We start from the raw sequence: 26,069 nt of genomic DNA, 5'->3' as shown, positions 1-26,069 counted from the left end.
AAAAATGTGACATTATATAATAAGTACTTAGATTTATATATACACATTGTTTTTCCTCAAATTTCTTTTCTTTAGTGGAAATCAGGGTAAGTTGGAGGATATACAAATACTCTCAGGTCACTGCGAAATTCTGTCCATCCGAGATTTTTAGGTAGACAAGATTTTAAGTTTTTATAATAAACTCAGTGTTATACTTCATGGTAATGAAGTACAATAAGTTGATTTTCTCAGGAGTGGTGATTATGGCTTTCCTTTAACCTTTTTAGAATTGTATAATTACTTACAATACTGTTGAATGTTATCTTACTTGGTATAACAGTCTTTTAGTTACTTATTGATTCTGTTTTGGATTTCTAGTTATCTTAAGCCCATTTGGACTAAATGGCACTCTCACAGGACAGGCATTCAAGATGTCTGATTCAGCTACAAAAAAATTAATTGGGGAATGGAAACAGTTCTATCCTATTTCATCTTGCTTGAAGGAGATGTCTGAAGAAAAACAGGAAGATATGGATTGGGAAGATGATTCTTTAGCTGCAGTAGAAGTTCTTGTTGGTACGGATTCTGAGTATTTATCCTAAGGGGAAAATATGTGACTGTAGGTATTAGATTTTGCTGAATAATAAACAACTGCAATACCTTAGTGGCTTTCAACACCAAACACTTATTTTTTCCTTATTTCCTGCTCATATTACATAAGGGCTGCAGCTTGGTTGTGGTTTGGCTCCTTGTATCTTATTCTGCAAACTAGGTTCAAGGAGTACCCAGTATCTGGGACATGCTGTTCTTACCAGAACAGAGGACTACTAGGACCGAGTCTAACTATGTAAGTGTATTTAAAGCTGCTAGGATACATCTGCTCACATTCCATTAGACATAGTCATATGGCCAAGCCAGAGTCATTGGGTCAGGGACATACATTCCACCTAAAGGAAAGCATGCTAAAGGTGGGAAGAAAATAATTGTGAATGAATAATACTTGGAGGCTGAAAGTTGACAACGTGTTATGCAGTGTTTTAACATTTGGTAAAACTGTCACCTCTGATAACTTAAAAGGCAGAGCATAATATGTACCTAAAGAACTTGGGTCTTTCATCTGCTCTGACCAGGTCATCTCTCTTATGATAGAGTGTATACTATACGTCTTCTCATTCAGCGACCTAGGTTAACAAGGTAAACTGTATTTGGGACATGCAAATCTCAAGGCAGAGGACAGAAATAAGAGAGGCTGCACTGATCCTGCAAGCACATTTAAATTAAAGCTCCTCTTGGGATGTGACATATATCATGTGCATTTATATTCCAGAGCAAGTTACAAAGCCAAGGCTAACAATGGGATGAAGATGTATACTCCACCTTAGAGATGGGAGGTGTAGGGAGTGTATAATTGAGCAGATAATTGGAATTAGAATCTGCAACACTGTGTTAAATGGAATCATATGGTAATGTTATATATGAAGATTGCCTTATTTTTCTGAATTTTATTTATCTATTTGAGAGGGAAGGAAATCAATTTGTTGTCCTACTTTATGCATTCATTGGTTGCTTGTATGTGCCCTGACCCAAGGATCAAATCTGCAATCTTGGTATATGGAGGTGATGCTCTAACCAACTGAGCTACCCAGCCAGGGCATTGGTTTTTGTGTGTGTGTGTTTTGTTTTTTTTTTAAATAAAAGAATGTCAGCATTCAGCTTGAGTAAATACGATACTGAGTAGTTGTGCCGAAAACAGAAGCAAAACATAAAGGTATATTAAGCTTTTTAAATGGAGACATAAAAAAAGAAAACAGAAAATGGTCCATAATTCTAGTGCCCAGATTACCTTTGTTAAATTTTTAAAATAAATTTTAATATACCTTGTAGTTGGTCAGATTCGAAAATAAGGATTTAACACATTCATGGTTAGAAAATTCAAAAATGAAAAGAGAAAGCTACTTTCTTCTAAGTCTCTCTCACTGAAGGTAACCACTACTAATAGCTTCTTGTGGTTTCTTCTAGAAAAACCTTATGCCAAAGAGCATATATTTATAAAAATATATTATTACTTAAATGTGATTATATCTACTGTTCCATTACAGTATTTTTGAGTGAAACTAATTCTACTACAATTACAATAGTAATAGATTTTCCTGTCTTTTTTCCTTTCAGCTGGTGTCCGAATGATCTACCCAGCATGCTTTGTTCTAGTCCCTCAGTCAGACATCCCTACTCCGAGCTCTGTGGGATCCTCTCACTGTTCAACTTCTTGCTTGGGTGTCCACCAAGTGCCTGCTTCCACAAGAGATCCTGCTATGTCTTCGGTTACTCTTACACCACCTACATCTCCTGAGGAAGTCCAGACAGGTACTGTTCTAATTTGTTTCATTAGCTCTAGTGATTAAGTCTTATTTTGAATACAGTAACATTTAATTAAATTATTTTGAAATAATTTAAAACTTATTGAAGAGTTTGCAGGTACACTACAAAGAACTCCCTCACTCAGATTCCCAAACTGTTACCATTTGCATCATCTTCTTCTCTACACATATACATTCATTATTATTGGTTGTCATCGGAACTATTTGAGCAAACTGCAGGCGTGATGCCCCGTCACCCCGAAGTATTCAGTGTATTTTCCAAAATTAAGGAAACCAACCTGTGTAACTACCATTTAATCCTCCAAATCAGAAAGTCAGTATTATATAACACTACCATCCAATTCACATCCCCTGGTCAGATTTTTTGCTTTCTGTATGTTAAGTGAAGTAACTGCTTTTTTGCCTCAAAATGTAAGGAGGCTTACCAGGTAGCTGGGGCAAGTTGTATCCCTAATTAATTTTTAAAAACCTAAATAATATTACTTTAAACCTGCCTTTATCCTCCTACAGCTTATTTTGTTTTGTTTTGTTTTCAGTTGATCCTCAGTCTGCCCAGAAGTGGGTCAAATTTTCTTCAGTATCTGATGGCTTCAACTCGGATAATACTAGCCATCATGGTGGGAAAATACCCAGGAAATTAGCCAATCATGTGGTGGATAGAGTTTGGCAAGAATGCAATATGAACAGAGCACAGAACAAGTATGCATCATTTTCAAGTTTAAAAATTACATGTTGGTAGTTATTTTTAGATAGTATTAACAGTCATTTGTGTGACTGTTTCTTAATTCAAAGAATTGATTTAAAATTCAATTTTAATGCTTAATTCAGGGTTACAGAAAATTTTATGAATTCTAAACAATTTTGTACTTTCAAATCTTAGGAGGAAGTATTCAGCTTCATCAAGTGGTCTGTGTGAAGAAGAAACAGCTGATAAAGTAGCATCCTGGGATTTTGTTGAAGCCACACAAAGAACAAATTGCTGCTGTTTAAGGTACTTTTTTTTTTTTTGGTCGGTTGATATCTACATACATATTTGTGTGTGTGGTGGTTTCTTATGCTGTTGTATATGTATTACCCGTTTTGTTTGAGGATGCTTTACATAAGCACAGTCTGTTAGGATATTTTTCAAAAGAAAAATTGAGGAAAAAAGTTCAGTAATTTGCAGCTGATCATGAAAGTACCTACAAATGTATGCCTTAAGTTTTTACAGTTATCAGGGCTGGACTGTAAAAGCTTGGCTTCGTAGCCAAATAAAAGAGAATTTTATACTTTATTATAGTATATATAGCATCTATAAGGTAAAAGGCACACACACCTCTTGAGAAGTGTTCATAGGTGCTGCTGTTCCTGAGAAATTTCTCCCAAGATAAAAATGATGATATATACTAGATAAAAATTTCCACAATCTTTTTTATAGTAAATACAGCATAGGGTTTGTGCAGCATTTTCTTATAACATCCCTTTGGGCAAGTTGTAGGTAAAATGCTGAAATAAGATTGACAAAGTATGATTCAGCATGGGACCAAAACTACTGTAAAAATGCAAGCTTTATAATAGATTGTATTGGTTGAAAGATTGGTAGAAGAATGTATGAACTTGAAATTCTTTAGGCAGTTGTATTTTACATATTGGAGCCTTTGATTAAATTAGGTTACTAGAGGCATTAAGATTATATTGTCTACCCCTGGCCAGTGTGGCTCAGTTGGTTGAGCGTCGTCCCGTGCACGTAAAGATTGTCCCTTCGATTCCCAGTCAGGGCACATATCCAGGTTTCCCGTTTGATCCCTGGTCCGAGTGCTTACGGAAGGCAACTGATCAGTGTTTCTCTCGCTCTCCCTCCTCTCTCTAACATCAATTTTAAAAAGATTACATTGCCTAGAATTTATTTTATTCTACAGATTAAAGGTAGATCATATGCTTTTGCAGTCAAGTAAACAAATAATGGTATTAACATCCCTAAATCAGGACTTGTGAGCAAATAGTTGGCCACCTCTTTCTGTCGTGGATGTGAGCCCAAGGAATGAAGTGCCTTGCCTGCAGGTTAGGGCCAAGATTTTTCTTACATTAGCTCTGTTTGATTGAATACAGTGAACAAACTCTTAAGTAATCTGGTACATTTTTGCATAGGTTAAATATTCTTAACATAGATTCTTTGGATTAGAGACTATAATTTTTTAAAGTCTGGCAACTTTGTTGAAAACTTGCCTCTGTTGTTGATAGAGAGATTGGAATAAAAATATGGATATGTTAGCTCCTGATTAACAGTTTAAAAGATTTTAAAACCACACCCACCTTGGGGAAAAACAAACAAACCTAGTCTTGAAATGCAAGGCTCCATGACATTATTTGTCTGAGACCAGGGGTCAGCAAAGATGATCCATTAGCTAAATTTGGCTCACTGCCTGTTTGGTATGGCCTGTGAACTGAAAATGATTTTTACATTTTTAAATAGTTGAATAAAATTTAAAGGAGAATATTTTGTGATATGTGAAAATTATGCAAAATTCAAATTTTAGTGTTCATAAATAAGGATTTATTGGAACAGAGCCACATCGTTCATTTACATATTAACTGACTGCTTTCACAGAGTTGAGTAATTGCAACACAGACTGTATGGCCCCCTGAGCCTAAAATATTTACCATCTGGTCCTTTACAGAATAAGTTTGCCAACCCTTGATCTAAGACTAATAGAATGCTTAAATGAAATTAGGTTTTTCTTTCCTAGTATGTATTGGCATTTTTATCAAGCAGCTCTCTTTTAGTTCCTAACCTAGCTGGTTTATTCCTTTTGAAAGAAGCGGGTTTTAAGTAAATTTTTCTAAAATGGTTTTAGAGGAAGGCATTCAAAATGCATGTTGGCAAACATAAGTTTAAGTTTAAATTCTTGGTCTCTAAGCTCAACCTTTTATTTTCAAAAACTTGCTTTCTCTCATATTTCCAGAAAGTCCTCCCAGTCATATAGATTTGATATAATGCAATTTTGTATGATCTATACATGTGACTTGGTAAATTTATCCTCTAGTAAATACAGTGTTTCTAATCATTTACCTTTTTTTTTTTTGCTATTGCATTTCATAGTATAGGTTTCCCCTTTTCTCTCTTCGAATGTGGTTTTCTTACTTCTTAAAAAGACTTGAGCCCTCACATGTGTATCCCCTCCTGTCACAGAATATAGGAAGTAGGTCACACATTGATAACTGACTGTGCTAGTCAGCCACTTTGCTCTCAAATCTATCCTACATTTTCCTTGCTCTGTTCTAGCTATATTGAAGAAAATTACATTTCCTAGGCTCCCTTGCTTTCTACACATATTTTTTCGCAGCTTTATTGAGATATAATTGACAACATTGTGTAAGTTTAAGGTGTACAATGTGATGATTTGATTAGGTTTATTTGCTTTCTGGATTTGACTAATGGGAGACACTAACAGAAGATTGATGAGAGGAGGAAAGAAACCAGGGTGTTTCCCCATCCCTTTTTTGGGCCAGCTCCAGCAGCAGCTCTGTGTCCCATTAACAACAACCCCTTCTTCCATGGTGTGTTACCACTGAGCAGGTCCTACAACCATCCTAAACTTCCGTGATATGGTGAGGCTACATTATCTTTCAGTCCTAGAAGTCATAGTTGTTACTAGTTTCTAGGCTGCCTCAATTTTCTGTTTTTCTTGTAACTAATTCTCTATAGTAAATTTCATCTGTGTGAAAGACAGGACTGGACCCTGACCAGCATGTTGGCTTCTCTTGGAAATTTATTTGAACAAAAAAAAATTACATAGTTATATAAGCAATTTGTATGCATATATCTGATTTTAAGGAATTTAAATTGCACAAATAAAGCTGAAGTTCCCCTGGTCCCACTCTGTTTCTTTCCAGCCTCCTATAGCCTCTCCCTAGAAGTGACTATTTGCCAATTAGGTATTATCCTTCCTGTAGTTGTATGTATATGTGTTTTTTCACCCAACACAAATATAATACTGATGTATTGGCCCCCCCCCCCATGTGTCTTAGTTCTTTCCATTTTAGTTATTGTTTAAAAAAAGTTTTGGTATTCCATTGAATGGAATTATAGTGGTATTTAATCATTTGGGGTTTGATGGATAGATAGGTAGTTTTCCAAAGGCCTTTTGTTTGTGTTTACTTTTTAAAAAGAACCAAACTTCTGTGACTACCAGTTATTTATTAGATTTTTTTGAACACTTAACTCTGTGATAAGCGATGTTTTAGGCTCAGGATATACTAGCAAACAAGGCTTTTGCTATTATGAAGCCTACACTGTAATGGGAATGGGGTAGATAATTTGTTTTTAAAATAATTCTTAATCCTTAAAAATTTTAAGAGTGATGAGTGCTAGGAAGGAAATAAAACTAGGTGGGTGATGTGATAGTTGTGGGCGAGGGGACTATTTAAACACTTCCCGTGACTTCAAAAGGATTTTGTTACCAATTTTATTGCATATAAGAGTGCTGTTTTTTCTGGTGCTTTCACTGTTTTGAGAGCTCTCCTTAAATTTTTTGCCATTGCAGTAAGTGGAAAGCATAAAATTGTTTTATTTGGTACTTTTCAGTTATTAGTAAGATTTAATATTGCACATTTATTGATATTAAGCTTTAGTCTGGTGGAATGTTCATAAGAAAATTAGCACTTAGGCCCGGCCGGGCGTGGCTCAGAGGTTAAGCGTCGACCTAGGATCCAGGCGATCAGGGTTCAATTCTCAGTCAGGGCACATGCCTGGGTTGCGGGCTGCAGCCAATCAATGACTCTCTCATCATTGATGTTTCTATCTCTCTCTCTCCCTCTCCTTTCCTCTCTCTGAAATCAATAAAGATATATTAAAAAAAAAAAAAAAAAGGAAAATTAGCACTTAGGATCCTGTCTCTGCTTAGTGCCTTGCATAACTTGACCAATTCCTAAGCTTTTGGTCTCAACTTATTTACAATCTTAAAAATTATTGAGGACCCCAAAGTGCTTTTATTTATGTGGGTTATATCTATTTTAGAGAAATGTTAAAGTACTACTTAGTTTGTTAAAAAATAATAATAGCCCTGGATGGGGGTGGCTCAGTTGGTTGGAGCATTGTCCCATATACCAAATTGTGGGTTCGATTTTCAGTCAGGGCACATATCTAGGTTGCAGGTTCGATCCCCAGTTGGGTCGAGTAAGGGAGGTAGCAATTGATGTTTCTCTCCCCCCCCCCCCCCCCCCGCCGCCTTTCTTCTCTCTGTAAAATCAATAAACATATGATGGGTGAGGGTAAAAAAAAAAAAAAAGTTCATATTCTTGCTTTGTTCCCAGTCTTAGAGGGAAATTATTCAGTCTTCCATTATAAAGTGTGGTATTAGTTGTAGTTTTTCGTACATGTTCTTGATCAGATTAAGTTCTATTCCTTCCTTGCTGAATCTTTTCTGTGAATAGGTGTTGAGTTTTGTCCTATGTTTTTCTATAATATTTACTGAGATAATTATATGGTTTTCTCTTTTATTCTGCTAATGTGATAATTAATACTGACTTTTATCTTTTGAATATTATACCTTATATTTTAGGACAAATTCCATTTGGTCATGATATGTTATCCTTTTATATATTACTGGATTGCTAATATCTTATTAATTTACATCTGTGTTCCTGGGAGATACTGTTCTATGTCTTTGATTTTGGTATGAGGGTAATGGTGGATTTCTCTTGTGATCTTTTGACATATCTACACTATCCTTTGATAACTTTTCAAGCTGCCCCCCCCCCCCTCCAAGATGTCCTGGGCTCTGTACAAAAGGGTGTCTCAGCACATTCCCTTAATAGGAGAGGGTTCCTCAGAATAGTACCTGCCACTGCTTTTTGATAATGCTTCCGGGTTATCTCTGATATAACAAAACCATTAATAAAGTAAATTTTAAAAGAAAACTAAAAAGACCTAATGAATACTGAATGCTTTGAACTTTATATTCCTCTACATTTTTTCCAGCTTTTTCATTTAAAAAATGTTTTTATATACATCAATATCAGTTGAGTTTGGAAATCTAAAAGTGCACAGTATTTTTACTACACTGAAGGAAATATTAAACTGAACAAAATTATTAGTTTTTTAGATGTATAGTTTTAAGTTCTTCAGTTTAGAATTGTTTCACATTATGAGGAAAGATTTCTTTTAGGAATTTTCTCTTTTTTTCCTTTTCCAGTCAGCTGATGCTTTCTGTAGTGGTAAGCTTAGGGAGAGGCAGGTAGGTATAGTGTGGGGCCCATCAGTCAGTGAATTTCAGCACTATCCAGACTGTTTCAACTTTGATTCAGTAGAATAGGTTTTCTGGCCAGTTGCTATAGAATTGTAGATGATGACTGAGCTCAGCTAAGCCATTGATTTATAAGTACTAACTGAAATACCGGGTACATTCATAAATGAATAAATTTCAGGATCTTGTTATACCATTATATCTTAAAATAAGTAGAATCTTGTCTCTGTGTTTATTCAGATACTAAGATATTTACATTATATAAGGCAAACAATTTTTGCCTATCTGATCACATAGCTATTAAATGAGCACAAGAGAATTGGCTTTTATGACTTTTTCTGCATGCTTTTTGTTTTAGGTCACTGAACAAAGTATTTTTTCCATGTAAATTTGTATTGTTTTACTTTAGGATTATGGGTGAAAAACAAATATCTGAAGTGTCTAGTGTTAACTTGTATATTTGATATAATGTGATACTATAAATATTAAACCTTTTTTTTCAGGCACAAAAGTCTTAAACCAAGAAATCCTGGACAACAAGGACAGGCATTATCTTTAAGTCAGCAACAACAAGTACTTCCCAAGCACAAGACCAATGAAAAGCAAGAAAAGAGTGAAAAACCACAGAAACGCCCCCTAACTCCTTTTCACCATCGTGTATCTATTAGTGATGATGTTGTCATGGAAACAGATTCAGCCAGCCAAAGACTTGTGATATCTGCTCCAGACAGTCAAGTGAGATTTTCAAACATCCGAACTAATGATGTAGCAAAGACCCCTCAGATGCATGGCACGGAAATGGCAAATTCACCTCAGCCACCCCCACTTAGCCCTCACCCGTGTGATGTGGTTGATGAAGGAGTGACTAAAACACCTTCAACTCCTCAGAGTCAGCATTTTTATCAGATGCCAACACCGGATCCCTTGGTTCCTTCCAAACCAATGGAAGATAGGATAGACAGTTTATCCCAGTCTTTCCCATCTCAATTCCAGGAAGCTGTAGAACCTACGATATATGTTGGTACAGCAGTAAACTTGGAAGAAGATGAAGCTAATGTAGCCTGGAAGTATTACAAGGTCCCAAAGAAAAAAGATGTAGAGTTTTTACCACCTCAACTTCCAAGTGATAAATTCAAGGATGATCCAGTTGGACCTTTTGGACAGGAAAGTGTAACATCAGTTACAGAGTATGTATTTTTTTAATAGTCACTATTATAATCTAAGGGTGGAAAAATGATGTAAGTTCTTAATACTAGGACTCCAGAATTGGTTTCAGAGTAGGATTTTCAATAATAAATCCTTTGAGTATTATTTTTACTGTGTTCTTTCCTCAGGGAACCTCTTTATTATGAAATACTTTAGTCACAAAAAAGTGGAGAAAATATTAACATTTATCCATCAATCAACTTAAAGATTTAAGTTGGTTGATCCACCAACTTAAGGATTTTATGTATAATTAGAATTCTTGTACTGTTTTTTTTCCTCCATTCGTCCTTCCACTGTCCTGAATTTGGTAGTTATCATTTCCGTACATGTTTTTGTACATGTAGCTCTATTTAATTCATTTTAATTGCTCTGTAGTATTTCTTTGTTTTGAATATACCACCTACTCTTTTCAAGATGGACATGTTAGTTGTTTTTCAGTTTTTGGCAATTACAAAGGATGTAGCACTGAACTTTTTGTATACATTTCTTTGTACATTTGTATAAGAATTTCTTTAGAGAATATATTTTAAAGTGAAATTGCTGGGCCATGGGGTATTTCCATGTTTGACAGTTGTTGCCAAGTTGCTTTTTCAAATTATTCAGTTTACACCCTCATCAACCACTAGAATGTGAGAATGGCTATAGCGCTCTGCGTTCTCCTCAGTGTTTGGTATTCTGAGACTTTCAATTTGACTGATGTGTATTCAGAATGGCATCTTACTGTCTTGATATGTGATTTCTAGTGCGGTGTTAAGCATTACTTAAAATGTTTATTGGACATTTAGGTTTCCTCATCTGTGAATAACTGGTACCTCATATTTTTTAGTCCACCTTCCACCCCCTGATTTCTTCTTTGCATATTCTGGCTATTAATCTTGTATTAGTTATATGTGCTACAGCTGTCCTCCTCCATTCTGTGGTTTGCTGCCTTTGTCTACTTCGTATTTGACATATCTTGGGCAGAAGTAGGCTTTTTTTCAGGTCTCCCTTTCCTTTTTATAGTTGTTCTGATTATATTTGTCTGTCCCATAAGCCTTTTGCATTTTTATCTGTAGATTTTTCTAAAAGGTGAAAATCAACCCACAAAACATTGTAATTTTCTTTAAAACTGTCTACCTATTTATCAATGCAAGGCCAACTAGTGTGCAGAGATTACATTTCCTTCTGTATCTGTCTGTTGTCAATAAAAAGATTTTAAGGTCTTCTATTTAGCTTAGAATTTTGAAATTGCACAAGAATATGTGCAGGTGTGTAGTGATCTTTTGTTTAGTCCTTATACTGGGCGATTGAGGATTGGTTCAATTTGAAGTCTTCTATTTTAATTTTATTTTTGTCTTGCCACTGGGAAGGTCTCTTTTTCTTGGATAATATTTCAGTTCCCCCCCTTTCTGTGGAACCTCGATCATTCAGATGTTGAATAACTTCTATATTTTCTCTCATTTTTCTGTCCTTTTTCCCTTCTATATTGTGAGGGGATTTCTCAACTTCTAGCCCTTTCCTGAAGTCTTAATATTCATTTTTCATGTCCCCTCCCCAAACTTTTTTGTTAATAGCACCCTCTTCTTATTTAATGTGCTGTAATTTCCCCCCCATTAGAGTTACTTGCCTTACTTTAGTCTTTTTCTTTACTATTGCTGCCATATTTCTTAGGATTGTTTCTCCACATTTTAGAATGTGGGCATAGAGATGCTATTTGGAAATTTTGTATATATATGCAGAGCCTTGTTAATTGGCAGGCCTTCCTTATTCATTCAGTAAATATTTTAGTGTATACTATCTATCAGTTCCAGATACTTTGCATTATGATAATAGGGGATGTTTTCGAGGGAAGGCCTTGTATCTAGAATTCCAGAATGAAGAGGATCCCAGATCTTGAGTCTTCACCAGGTAGTTTTCATTTTTCTCATAAGAAGAACCTTTCCTGTTCTTTCATTTTCAGCTCTTATTTTTCATTTCTGTCTAGAGATATAAGTCCAGATTTTCTCTTGTTTTCTAAGCAGTTTGGTCCTCCTGTTGTTTATATGGTTTGTCTATGTAAACTATATAGCCCCCTCTTATACATTTTAACCTGTGAACTTTCTCTGCTGTTATATTTATTTTTGAGCTTCCTTGAGACTACGTAAAATGTCTGGTCCAGTTATATATATAGCCTCTCTCTCACTTATTCCTAGTTAGAGATTTACTTTTTAAAAAAATTCCTTGATGATTATTTTAGTAGGCAGACCTACTAAAGTGCTTTGTCCAGCACTTTATAGTTTTTTTCTTATGTTATTTGTGTTTGTTTTTTTCATATAGTATTTTGAATCTTAAAAGGTTTCTAGTATGATTTTTTTTTTTTAAACATATCTTTATTGATTTCAGAGAGAAGAAAGGAGAGGGAGAGAGAGAGATAGAAACATCAATGATGAGTCATTGATCGGCTGCCTAGCCCGCAACCCGGGCATGTGCCCTGACCGGGAATCGAACCCCGATTGCCGGGATCCTAGGTCGATGCTCAACTGCTGAGCCACGCCCAGCAGGGCTCTAGTATGATTTTTTAAAAATTAAAATTAATTTGGATTTGAAAGTGAGGGACTTTTGGATATCCTTATGATCATGGAAGACAGCTAGTTTATTTAGTTTTAGTAGTCAATAGGTCTCATGAAAGCGAACGATGTCTTGGAAAGTTCTTAAATTATCTGTGCTGGATAAATATAAAAGTGTAAGCTAGCCTCAACTCTTGTCTGAAACTACTGTTGTTCTGCTTATTTCTGTACTTCCCTACATTTATTTTCTACACAGCAGAGTGATCATTGTAAGTTAACTATTGTCACTTGTTTGCTTAAAACCCTACAGGAGTTTCCCTTTATACTTGGAATAAAATCCAAACTCTTTTCCATTTTTTGTAAGATTCTACATCTCCTGCCCAGCTAGTTCTTCACTTTTATTTACTGCTCTCCTGTTTGCTTCCCGATTTAGCCACACCAGCTTTCTTGCTGTGCCTTGAAAAAGCCAAGCTCATTTCTCATGGCCTTTAGAATTGCATCACAGATGGGGGACAGCTTAGCCCTTCTTATTGAATCCTGCTCAAAAGTTACCTTCTCAGGAATTATTTCCCTGACCATTCTGTCTAAACTATGACCTCTCTTCACTCCTCAGATCACTGCCTGTCCTGTACACTGCTTTCATTTTCTCCCTATATATATCATTATGATTTTAAAACTTTCTTTCTAGCTTATATTTTATTATTTAGTGTATGTTAAAATGTAGTGGCATGAATATTTTCAGTTTTAAAAACTTTTAAGAGTGAGGGCACATTATATTCATAAGATCCAAGAATTCTAGCCATAGCTTTAAATAAGTGTATTGGCTACTTGTGTGCATGAGCATCTCTAAATGAAATGAAGGTCTCTGAGAAGTTAATACAACTTAATCTTAGAATCTGTTTTAAGATTATTTGACATTTTCCTCACTGAATAAGAAAGTAGCACGCAGAGTAGAATGGTTTAAAGGAAATAATATGCTTCTACTTGTTCCTAGTCACCATTTTTCCTGCCTCATGAAAACAAAAGATTGAATAAAAGGGTTTTTTAATTCTATGTCTCATGTGAGTATTGTTTTGGGTATAGTACTAAAATGTGTTTTATGTCACAGTTCACTTTTAGATAGAATCCTTGTTTTTGTATTATAGTAGCTGATTAGAATATGGTAAATATCACAAGAAGTCAACCATCAGAAGCTTAGCTTCTATTTGAATTTAGAAACAGTTATGGACTATAATGTTCTATACTTGGTAGAAGTTTTTAAAAATTAAAAAAAATTAATTTTTTACTTACTGATATTTAGAGGGGGGGTGAAGGAAGAGAGAGGGAGAAACATCGATTAGTTGTTCTGCGTATTTACGCTTTCATTGGCTGATTCCTGTATGTGCACTGTCCAGGGATCGAACCTGCAACCTTGGCATATTGGGTCACACTGTAACCAGCTGAGCCACTCTGCCAGGGCAGAAGGTTGTTGTTTTTTAATCCTCACCCAAGGATATTTTTTTCATTGCTTTACAGAGAGAGTGGAAGGGAGAGCAGGAGAGAGAGAGACATAGACATAGACATGGACAGTGATGTGAGACACATTGGTTGGTTGCCTCCTGCAGGCGCCACCACCAGGGATAGGGATGGGGCCTGCAACTGAGGTACATGCCCTTGACTGGAATCGTACTGGGGACGCTTCAGTCTGCAGGCCGATGCTGTAACCACTGAGCCAAGCTGTCTAGGGTAGGGCAGAGGTTTTTTATTTTATGTTTTAATTACCTGGATGAATCTCTCCTTTTCATAGGACGGGGTGTGCTACTGGCATCTGACAGAGGCCAGGGATGTTTTTTAGTTTTCAGAATATAGGACAGTCCCCCACAACAAAGAATTATCTAGCCCAAATATTAATAGTATTGAGGTGTTTTAATGTCATGAATACCTAATAACAGAAATTTAAACTATAGAATGTCATTAAATTAGAAAGGCCAAACATGTTGGTTAGTTTCACTAGAGAGATTCCCCCATACTATTTTGGTCCATCTCACTCTTCCTACAAACCACAGTAAAATATCTGGCATGGTCTACAGTGTTTGTATTATGTTAAAAGAAAAGTTTTTCCCCCCCATAGTTAAAAGTGTCTTGTTGGGCCCTGGCTGGTGTGGCTCAGGCAGTAGAGCATCATCCAACGCACCAAAAGATCACCAGTTTGATTGCCACTCAGGGCACGTTCTGGGTTTTGGTCTTGATTCCCCCAATAGTGTGGGGCGTGCAGGAGGCAACCAATTTTTCTCTTTCACTTTGATGTTTCTCTCTCCCTTCCTCTATCTCTAAAATCAATAAAAACCTATTTTTCTTTTTTTAGTATATCTTCATTGATTTCCAAGAGAGGAAGGGAGAGGAGGAGAGAGAGAGAGAAACATTAATGATGAGAGTCATTGATCGGCTGCCTCCTGCATGCCCCCTACTAAGGATCGAGCCTGCAACCCAGGCATGTGCCCTGACCAGGAATTGAAGTGGTGATCTCCTGGATCATAGGTCGATGCTGAACCTCTGAGCCACGCAGACATATTTTAAAATAAATAAATAATAAAAGTATCTTGTTGGAATAACTTAGTAATTAAGGTGCCTGCTAATATATTGCTTGAGATAGGATTTCATGAGAATCAGTCATCTCCCTATAGCTGGTGACAAAATTTGATGATGTTCCTTGTCATTAAAATCTGTGAATTATGATTAGGCTCTTTTGATGGCATTTAAACACTTAAATTCTTCATGGAAGCATTCTATAGATGTAATATGATCAGATACTCTTCTAGGCATAGAGTAATCCATTCAGAAGCCTAGTTTTATATAAATAAATTTTGAATTTATATTACCCATTGTAAATTTCTATTGTCTTTTTCCATATTTTGAGTTTTGAAAGTGTATTTAAACATATAGCAGTCAATTTTAATGAAGTTAGAGGGCTGTTGCAACTCCTACATCGTGTTTTTAAGGAAGGTTATCTTTCCTTTTAAGTTTATATTACTCAAAGATATACTTTATCAGTTTTGAAAAACTGAAGTTTCTTTAATATGCAAGAGCATGTTGTAAGGCACTGTTGGGGTATAAAATAAATTTAGTCCTGGCCCTAAATGAAATCGTAGTCTAATGGAAAATAACATTAAATTCTCTGATAGAGGTATATATAAAATACAGTAGCGATGCAGAGCCAGAGTGGAAGTAATTTAATTCCATTTATGGAGATTCAGAAGCATTATGCAGTTTGGTATGGAGAGACTATAGGGTGCTGCTTAGTAGTTTAGTGTGTCATGATGAAAAATGAGACCTGGAAAGTTGAGTAGAGCTGTAAAGTGCAATGGCAGAATATTGTTTATAAACTTGTATATTATCTTTAGGTTGATAAGGGTACTGTTGCAAGTTTTTTGAGACAGATGAAATAACAGGGTTTTGGAAAATAAGAATTTGAGAAAAATTAACCAAGTAGCATTATTGAAAGATTCTTTGAAATGAAGGGAGATCAGTTTTGACATCTGATTGAATAACTCAGAAATAAGATGATACAGGACTCTCACTAGGAAATTAGAGGTAGTAGGATGTATGGAATGTATAGATGTTGTGAAGTAGACTAAAGAACTTTATACTAGTTGAATAGTAAAATAAAGGAGTAACAAGACAGTTAAAGACAAGCATATTTATTTTATGAGAGGGAAAGAGAAGGAAGAACAGATTTGAAGGCCTCTCTACTATTCATTTTTCCCACTTTTAGACCAAATCTTAAACTTAATTGTTATGATTTAAAAAAAAAAAATAGAAGTACCTTTAAGTAACTATGGATATGATCATGTTTCCTACTGAAGAGGAAGCCCAGTTAGAGTAGATATAGAATGCAAAGAGGGGCAAGAATGCATCCATAGAAATAAAAAAATAGTTTCTTTATTATAGTTGATTTTTACAGGTCTGTGCCTGTTTAGAAAGTGATGGAAAAGAATTTTAGACTTTTATTTATGTTAAGTGAAAACTCAGTTTTCATTTGGTATAAATGAAGTTTTGTGATTGCTGTTAAAAGGTGGCACTGTGCTTCCGTAATAGGTGGATAGACAAAAGAAAGCAATACTCTTGTTTTTTAAATCAGTTTTAGATGGTGATGGCTGCTCAACTAGTACTAAGTTACAGAATTCATCATTTCTAAGCACCTCCCTTATTCTTAAACGTCCACATGCAGCAGTTAATGCCAAAATTTTCAGCAGCTACTTAAAGCAAAATTCCTCTTCTAATTTGTTAGAATTTAGTTGAGTGGCAGAGAGATGGGGGTGAAGCATAGCATATCCCACATACAGGGTACACACATCTGTGGCAAATGTCTTTTTCTTTTGGCTTCTAATTATTTTTAGTTTCTCTATTAGTTAATGATAGCATCTGTTCCAGAATAGTGGCTTAAGACCTTATAAAGTTTTAAAGATAGCTCGGTTTCTACCCAAGAAACATAGTTTTTTAGTTTTTTTATACAAGGGTTTAGCACTAGTTTTAGTAGAATTTGTGATGACTTAAAATAGTCCACTATTCTGATTCAAAGGGAAACCTTTCTAAATCCTGAGCAAAGAAAGGACCTGTGCTTGAGCATAGTTCTTACCATGTCTTGTCTGGTAGTAAGGCTACATCAGGATATCTTAACCATAATGTTCATCAGTAGAACTAGCTCCTATGTTGTATTAGTGATATACTAGATTTGCATTGTATGTATATAGTTGTAGAATGCATTATTTGATTGCTAAAAGATAGTTTCTAATTACTTTGTTTCATAGAAGTTGATGATGAAATAAACTTGTTTTGATTTACTGTATTCTAAATCTTTTAATTAAGCCTTCCTAATTTCATATCTTATTTTAATGCAATAAAGTTATATTTTTGACAGATAGCTTGACTCAGTTTAAGGACTGATTCTGAATATTGGAGATGGTACTGGAAAAGGTACCACTAAAAAAAAAAAAAAAAAAAAAAAATAGAGGACTTTTGAGATTTATCACAAATTTATTTGTTCCTAAACATTTCCTTTTATAGCTTATTTCCTCCTTTAATTGTCAATCCTAAAATATTGTCATACTTTGTCCAGAAGAATTTTTATTGAGTAAAGGCATAAAAACATGCTGGTATAAGCCATGTTAAATTCTCTGCATTTCAGCATAGTATGTTCCTGTTGTCATAGTAAAAGGAAGGAGATAAAATTAATAATATAGAAGTAATTTCAATTGCTTTGGACTTTGCAAAGCTTCTTGTTCATGGCTGTACCCAATCTTCTTCCAGTTTGTCTGTATTTAGCTTTATATCTGGTTGACACTATCTCTGTAGTTTTATATTTGGCTATATGTGAAAGTTTCTTTTAGAAAAGGAGAGGTGTTGTTCCTGTTCACAAAAATATATGTATACTATATAATTGGATAGTGACAAAATGATAACTTGACTTTTTAATGGCATCTCTTTAAAAAAAAATCACAATTTTTATATCTATTTTTATCAGTTTTAAATATAGAAGGATGTGTACTGTAAATAATTTATATTCTTAAATTTATTGTGATTTGATATTACTGACTACATTTAAATTCTTTGCATATCCCAATGTCTGTGAGAACCATTCAATAAAATAAGAAAAAATTGTCTTTAGGTATTGCATTTGGTTTACTCATTTTTGTTTTTAATAGAGCCCTGTGCAGTAGACTTGGTCCTTTTAATATTACTGCACACTAGTTTTACAACTGCCTATACAAACAGTTTGGCGATTTTTGATGCTTCTGTCAAATGACAATTTATGAAAAACAGTGTTTTTACCTCTGTACAGAATAGCAGTGTCTTTCAGATTGGTGGTTAGGGTGGTGGTGGTGTGGTGTTCTTACACTTTTCCCCTATGAATTTTTATTTGAATATGCATACTTAAAATCTTCCCAGTCACTGTGTGACCTTAGCAAACCACTTCTTTCTACATAATTTTCACATCAAAGTCAGAGCATACTCTCTAGTTCCTATCATATGAGGTCACTTTAAGTATTAAATAAGAAAATACATTTCAAAGTAGATAGAAATATTGTCTTGAAAAGATTTATCTTAGTATCTGATAGACAATTCAGCAAATAATTTTTTAGGGCCTAATACGGTGAGGTACAAAGCTATTCTTAAGAAATAAATACTCATTTATAGAACAGAACTATTCTAACAGTTAATTGTAAAACATCTCCCGTGACAGTTGTGTTGGCACTATGTTGCCTTGGAAGAAAGTTTTCGTAGAAATGGGATTTGTGGGGGGAAATTGGGCATATTTGGAATAACAATGACATTTTCTAAACGTGCCATGAGAGACCATATCAGTTATTTTGATGGCTCTGTTTCAACCTTAGTTTATAGGATATAGAGTGTTCATAGTGGTGGGAATTGGTGAATAGGTTAATAGAATATGATAACCCATGTCATTCAAGGAATTTATAAGCTTGAAAATACCTTCATTGCTCCCAACTCTTATCTCTCTCACAATTTTTTATCTTAATACTCAGGACAGATAAGCAGTGGCAGCAATATTACTTTCTAATGAATAAAGATGGTTTATTTCAAAATACTGTGTTTTAGAATTATTAATGCAAACACAACATAATCCTGTGTGGCTTCTAAGTTTCATGTATTTATTTAGCAAATATTTATTGAGCACCTGTTACATGCCAGGCACCGTTCCGTGCATTTGGGATAACTCATGAACAAAGACAAGACCTCTGGCATTTAGGGGCTTACATTCTAGTGAGAGTGACAGTCAACTATAAACATAAGTAAATTGTAGTATGTTAAAAGTTAAGTGCTATGGAGGGAGAAATGAGCAGGGGAACGGGATCAGTGTTGGCAGTTGGGCATATCGCAATTTTAAATAAGGTATCATAGAAAGGGTGATATTTCAACAAAGACGTGAAGTGAGGGAGTTGGCCAGGTAGGTATTTGGAGAAAGAATGTTCCAAACAAAGGGAATAACCGGACCCTGTCTGGCTTGTTTGAGGAACATCAAAGGAGCCCTTGAAACCAGCTTGAGTGAGAGAGGAAGTAGAATAGAAGATTAAATTAGAGAGGAAAAGAAGAGAAAGACTTTGGTGTAGGATTTTATAAGGACTTCGGTTTTTACTCAAGAGTAAACTAGGCATTGCAGGATTTTGAGAAGAGTTTGACTAGAAGCCTGGCTGCCACTTTACTTTGCAAGCCATACAGAATATGAATTTGGGAGTCTAAAAGTGTCTTACCAAACCAAAAATTAATCGCTCTATATTCACACTCACCAAGCACCTGGTCGTCAGAGATAAAGTCCTGATGCCTTCCAGGGTTGTGTGGTGCAGGTCAGCGAGCTGTGGCTTCCCTCTCTTAGCTTTAGAGTTTAGCTTTCTTTCTCTCTTCTGTTACATTCCACTAGTTCTCATCTTTCCAACTTCACTGCTGTCTCCTCTCTTCTTCTGTCATCCTTTATCATTTTATTGATTATTTTAGGAGAGTGCAGAAAAGCGTATTTATCAGCCTCCGTGTGGAACCAGAAGATTCATAATATAAAAACTGATTTTTCCAATGTGATTAGGAAAAAAATCTCTGAAGTACTTGCTCTGAAACTTCACCTGCCATTGTAAAACATTTTGCCAGAATTAACAGTCTGTTAATGTTATTTTCATGAAACACAAATCAGACCTTTAAAATTTTTAAACTTAAAATGTATCTACTGTGGTACTAGGAAAAGAATAATCACTTTCATTGGGTAAATGTATAAATTGTGTAAAAGTAGTCTTGTCTCACTATATAGCCCACCTTTTGAGGGTGCCTGTCCTGGAGCAGGTTAGATTTAAGAATTCCTTTTAAGTGAATGGATTTGGTCAGGTTAATGTGCTCGAGAACTTGGGAACTGAGTGGATTGCCAAAAAACAACGTATTTTATTGAAAACATAAGGATAGGTGACTTGAATTTTAGCTTCATTTCTTTATTGCTAAATTTGAGAAGTCAATAGATCACATAATCTTTCTATGCCTCAGGTTCTTCCTTTGTAAAATGAGGGATTGCAGGTTAGATCGTTTCTAAATAACTATAAGAACTTTATGATCATGAAGTTGTTTTGGAAATTTTTTGTGCTTTTATGGAGAAATATAATTAATTTTCTAATTTCTTTTTTAATGCAGGTTAATGGTGCAATGTAAGAAACCTTTAAAAGTTTCTGATGAATTAGTGCAGCGATATCAAATTAAGAATCAGTATCTTTCAGCAATAGCATCTGATGCAGAAAAAGAACCTAAAATTGATCCATATGCATTTGTTGAAGGAGATGAGGAATTTCTTTTTCCTGATAAGAAAGATAGACAAAATATCGAGAGAGAAGCTGGAAAAAAACAAAAGGTAAGTGAAATCAAAGTACACCAAAGGGTCTCTGATTTGTAGCACTGCCTATATAATACCCCACTTCTCTTTCTTTTTTCGTTTTTAAAATAGAATAGATTATTTTAACTTAGAAAGACATTTTTTAAAATAGGGTAAATCAAACACACTATACAGAATTTAAGAGCTTGTATAGACTTTAAATTATAGCTGGTTTCTGTCATGAAAAGATCTTTTTTGTTTGCTATAAAAGTTTTTGAATCGGAGAAAGTACATTAATTTTTCTTATATTGAAATCAGGACAGTTAGGTAGACGAACTATTTTGATACCCAGTTAAAATATGACGTAAGTGAATTACCAGTTTTCAAAAATACAATAGAATACGTATCGTTGAGTTTATAAAATACATGATGTTTTTGAATATGTGAACCAAGAACCTATAGTGCTCCTAAAAGTAAAATGTTATGTTCATAAAGTATAGGACATAGAAATATTTGATTAAAAGGTTAAATATAAAATGTTTGAGGATCTATTAAGTACAAGCTAACTCTGCTGTATATATCTTTTGCCTTAAACACAAAATGTGGAAATTGAAAGCTGTAAACTTCTGAAAAGAATTCAGTAATATGTTTAATACAAATAATTCATTTCATGAAGTTCTGTTTAGCTTTACTATGTTCTAGGTACTTGAAATTTTGTTCTTTTGTAAATATGAAAACAGTAGTAGTTGGGAAGGCTGTAGATACTATAGGAAGAACATGGACTTTGTTTTTTAAATTAATTTTTTATTGAATTTATTGGGGTGACATTGATTAATAAAATTATATAGGTTTCAGGGGTACAATTCACATATAATACGTCATCTGTGTATTGTATTGTGTGTTCACCACCCCAAGTCAAGTTCCTTCCATCACCAGAACATCATGGACTTCAGAATTTGACAGATTTAGGTTGAAATCCCAGCTCCCACAACTTATCAGCCACCTTACCTGGGTTATCTTTAGAACTGTTTTTTGTTTGTAAGATGGGCATACTACTTATTATATAGGTTAGTTGTGAAAATTAGTGATAATGTCTATAGAATACCTAGCAGAATGCTTGAAACACACTCAGTAGTTTGTGGCTTTTGTTATTGGTAAATTATATACTTCAGCCTAATATATAGTATTGTTTGCAGGTAGAAGATGGATCATCTAGTGTAACAGTGTTATCACATGAAGAAGATGCTATGTCATTATTTAGTCCCTCTGTCAAGCAAGGTAAAACTTCTATTTCTTAACCAAAATACTGCATTCCAGGATTGTTACTACAAACTACAGTTGACCGTTGAAGAATGTGAGGGTTGGGGCACTGACACCCCCATCCCAGATAGTTGGAAATTCACATATAACTAAACTCCTCAAAAATTTAACTAGTAATATAGCCTACTACTGACTGGAAGCCTTATTGATAACATACACAGTTTGTTAACTTATATTTTGTATGTTATATGTGTTTTATACTATATTCTTACTGTGAGCTAGAGAAAAGAAAAATGTCATTAAGGAAATCATGAGGAAAAAATACATTTATAGTACTATACTGTACTTACCGATACCGTAAGTTTACATTGTCTTTTACAATATGGTATGTCCGTACCTACATTAGTATTGTCTTATACGATACAAAACACTGTAGATGTACATATTACTAACACTAGATATCAAAAATGAAAAGATGTGAAAAAATTGATACTTATTTGCAGATGTAATTTATACATTAATAATGAAGAAGCAGCAGTATGATTGCTTTATGGTAGCCTAGTATAATCAATATATTTACTGAAAAAAACCCGCACTTAAGGGGACCTGCGTTCAAAAGTCAACTGTATTCTGAAATTGTTGGATGTTTACTGTTCTTTTTTGCATAATTCATATGTTTCATAGAACGGGATGGATTTCTATGAAATGGGATATCTTAAATTGGTGGATCATTGTTTATATTGCATAGGGAGAAGCAAGATCAGGTGATAGAAATTCTGTTTTTTAATTGTTAGAACTTCTTTCCTTTTTTTACAAATAAAAATAGTTCTCATCTGTAAAATAAGATTGAGTGAGATTATCACCTAAGGTCCTTCTCAGATCTAAAAGCTCAATTAGTAAGTTAGGCTTTGTGTCACCAAAAATAAGAAAAAACTCCATCTGAATAAGGAAGAGATGGTCTTCCATGAAATAAATGTAGTGGTTGATGGTAGACTGATGAATGAAATTTCGGCTCTTTGGCCTATTTACCTACCCTAGGATATAGGGAATGTATAGTTGCCTTCTTGTCCCTGTGGTGTGGCTTTCTCAAAATTGGACCATCTGCCACATTCGGGAGCATCTTTTGAGGTGAAGTTTGGAAATCTTGGTTTTTAAATAGTACCCTAGATGATTTTTGCACACTCTAATTTCAGAACTGTTGCTCTAGTGAGTCTTTATAACTGACATGCAGGTGCACTTGGAAAATGATTTCATCTTTCTGAAAGTGAGGCCTTTTTCAAGTCATTTGATATCCTGAGGATGTTTTGGAAGGTTATACACCAAACTGCAAATTGTTTTTTTGTTCTTTTTTCTTGTGTGGGAATATAAGAGGAGTTTAACTTCCATTTGTATTTTTATTTGTTTTTAAGTAATCATGTATTTTTTTCCCTAAAACTGGAAAAAAAAAGTGAAAAGGGAAATAAAATTCTAGAACTGAAATAAAGCTTACCTAAGAGGTAATATTTATTGAGTACTTAAGTGCCTGGCACTGGGCAAAGTGCTTTACCTAAATTCTATCACATTTAATTCTTGCCATTACTGAGGCACAGAGAGGTTAAGTATCTTTTCTAGGGTTGCATTCATAATACTGAGTTGGGATTCAAAGTAACTGTCTGACTCAAGAGCTGGAGCACTTAATCGTTGTACTGTGGTTTCTTTACATTTCAGGAAGATAGAAAAATAAAACTGTGTGTTAAATTCTGTTGTTCTAATAGTATTGTTTATTATATTTTTATTTGATATATTAATCACATAGAGTACTTAGCTATGTTATGGATTATAAAGTCTTTGATAAGCTCCCTGGGGAAGGTACCACCATTTATTTACAACTGTATTTCTGTGAAAAAAATTTCTAGATTTTAAACAGATCAGTTTCTTATTGTATTTTACCCTTATAAATTTAAAGTTATATATCTAGCTTAAATAAATATAATAATACTTATTTGGTCAGTAGTAGAATTTTTTATTTTGTTTTCCTGGTTGACATATGTAGATGCTCTACGTACTACTAGTCATGCCCGTCCTCCATCAACCAGTTTAATTTATGACTCAGACCTGGCTGTCTCATATACTGACCTCGATAATCTCTTTAATTCTGATGAAGATGAACTAACAGTGAGTATCCTGTTAATGATTAAGGTTATAAGTTGTTTTCCTTGTTTTTATATGAATTTTTTTTCAGAAGTGATATGTGACTTGAATACTGTTTTAGCCCTGAAAGTAGGAAATTTTTTAGAATAAAATTTCATTAATTGGGTTTTTTTTGGGTTTGTTTTTTAAATATATCTTTATTGATTTCAGAGAGGGAAAGGGAGAGGAGGGAGAGGGAGAAAGATAGATAGAAATGTCAATGATGGGTCACTGATCAGCTGCCTCCTGCACGCCCCTGCTGAGGATCGAGCCGCAACCCGGGCCTGAGCCCTGACCGGGAATCGAACCGGACTCTCCTGGATCCTAGGCTGACGCTCAGCCGCTGAGCCACGCCAGCCGGGCTCGTCTCGTTTTTTTAACCTCATGTTTGAGCAGTGTTGGCATAGTGTCCGTCCCCTGTAAACTTTGCTTCCTTTTCTTTTTTGTATGCTTGAAGGGCTTGCTTTGCGCTCTGCCGTACTTTTCGTGCAGTTCTTAGGAAGCAGGATTATTTTCCTTATCCTCTAGTTTGAGGAATGACCCCGGAATTGACTTGCTGAGAGAATAAATCATTAACATTAAAATTATATGCCTTGTCAGTTTATTAAGGAATACTACTTCTTTAGAATTTGTTTGGCATCACAGTCATTATTGTAAGACAGGTAAATACTATAATAATGAAAGAGGGAGAAAAAGTAACATTTAATCTTTAACACCCATTTGCAGAGAAAGGTGAAGATAAAAGGAATTAAAGCTTAAAACGAGATTCTCTAGAATGTCAGGGGTCTGGCAAATTAATGAATTGGGTACTGCATTACCATAAAAGGGAATTCTTTTTTCATTTGCATAAAGGTAGCTTGGAAACTTCTATAGTACATTTGGTCTTTCTTATCTTATATAATATATACTTTTAATCTTTCATCATATACACACATATACATATATGCACATTTGATGTATTAAGTGATATAAGGTAGATACAGCTACATATAAACTTTTATTCTCTATCCCATAATAAAGTATATTTCAGGGTACCATTTACTGGGTAAATAAATCCCCAATTCTGTGGTACTTTTATACTTTCTCTCTGCTACCATTCATGTATCAGCTGTGGCTCTTCTGAGGTAAAAAGGCAATCAGAGATCAGTTTATGTATTTTTGACAAAGTGACTAGCAGGAACCAACTTACCAGCTCTAAAAACATTGATGACAGATTGGAGGTACTGAAAGTTGGTTTGTTCATTGTATTAAAATTTAATTTTAGTTAGAGATCCTGTTACTTTTTCATACGAGATCTTTCAGAAGTTTGTGCTTAGTTTTTACCTGTTGAGCATTTTCGTAAGGGTAAGGAGGTTATCAAACAAGGTAAAAGTGTAAACAAATCAGAGGGATGATTGATTGTGTAGGAAACTTTAATGTCTTTTATTTAAGGGAACAGATGCTTTATGAGTATCTTTTACTAAGAAGCAAGTCTGGTGTTAACTACAGACCCTTCTTATTGCAGGTTTTTTGTTTTGATTTTAATAGGTTTTAAGTGAAAGTTATTCTTGCTTCTAAGTGTTTTGAAAGTATGGGTTATTTTCTTTGGAGGAACTTTTTCCTCTGTTAATTTGGAGGATTATCAAATAAACAGAAACTAATCTGGGCTCATTGATTGCCTAAAATGTATTTTTTGTCTTTAAGTCATATCTAGTATGTTCTTGGCTTTACTTTCAAGTCACATCTGAATGATTACTATTTTGAGATCACATTGGATGTAAAACTTGAGATAAATATAAATATGTAGGTGTTCTTTTTTAATAGCCTGGATCTAAAAAATTGGCGAATGGATCAGATGATAAATCCAACTGCAAGGAATCAAAGACAGGAAATCTGGACCCGTTGTCTTGCATAAGTAAGCTTCCAGATAAATCTGCAAACTTTTAATCTCAACAAAGTTCCCCACACCTTTGTTTTAAACAGATTAATTTCTTTTGACTCTTATGTT

The 26,069-nt window shown here is 34.6% G+C and overlaps 1 protein-coding gene across 2 annotated transcripts in view; it reads left to right on the top strand.

Annotated features, from left to right (window-relative positions):
* The window catches only part of MED13 (mediator complex subunit 13), a 72,433-nt gene that overhangs the window by 20,853 nt on the left and 25,511 nt on the right, over window positions 1-26,069 (top strand). For both annotated transcript variants that reach the window (XM_087826266.1, XM_087826265.1), the window contains exons 5-13: window positions 358-555; window positions 2,149-2,343; window positions 2,894-3,056; window positions 3,238-3,348; window positions 9,085-9,768; window positions 20,479-20,692; window positions 21,850-21,931; window positions 23,946-24,067; window positions 25,886-25,976. In XM_087826266.1, coding sequence (XP_087682392.1) covers window positions 358-555; window positions 2,149-2,343; window positions 2,894-3,056; window positions 3,238-3,348; window positions 9,085-9,768; window positions 20,479-20,692; window positions 21,850-21,931; window positions 23,946-24,067; window positions 25,886-25,976 — 1,860 coding nt within the window. The remainder of the gene's footprint in view (window positions 1-357; window positions 556-2,148; window positions 2,344-2,893; window positions 3,057-3,237; window positions 3,349-9,084; window positions 9,769-20,478; window positions 20,693-21,849; window positions 21,932-23,945; window positions 24,068-25,885; window positions 25,977-26,069) is intronic.

The sequence above is a fragment of the Miniopterus natalensis genome, chromosome 17 (genome assembly GCF_054644295.1).
Source record: "Miniopterus natalensis isolate mMinNat1 chromosome 17, mMinNat1.hap1, whole genome shotgun sequence".
Lineage (NCBI taxonomy): Eukaryota > Metazoa > Chordata > Mammalia > Chiroptera > Miniopteridae > Miniopterus > Miniopterus natalensis.
Note: the sequence above shows the minus strand (reverse complement) of the source record. Positions and strands in the feature narration are given on the sequence as shown.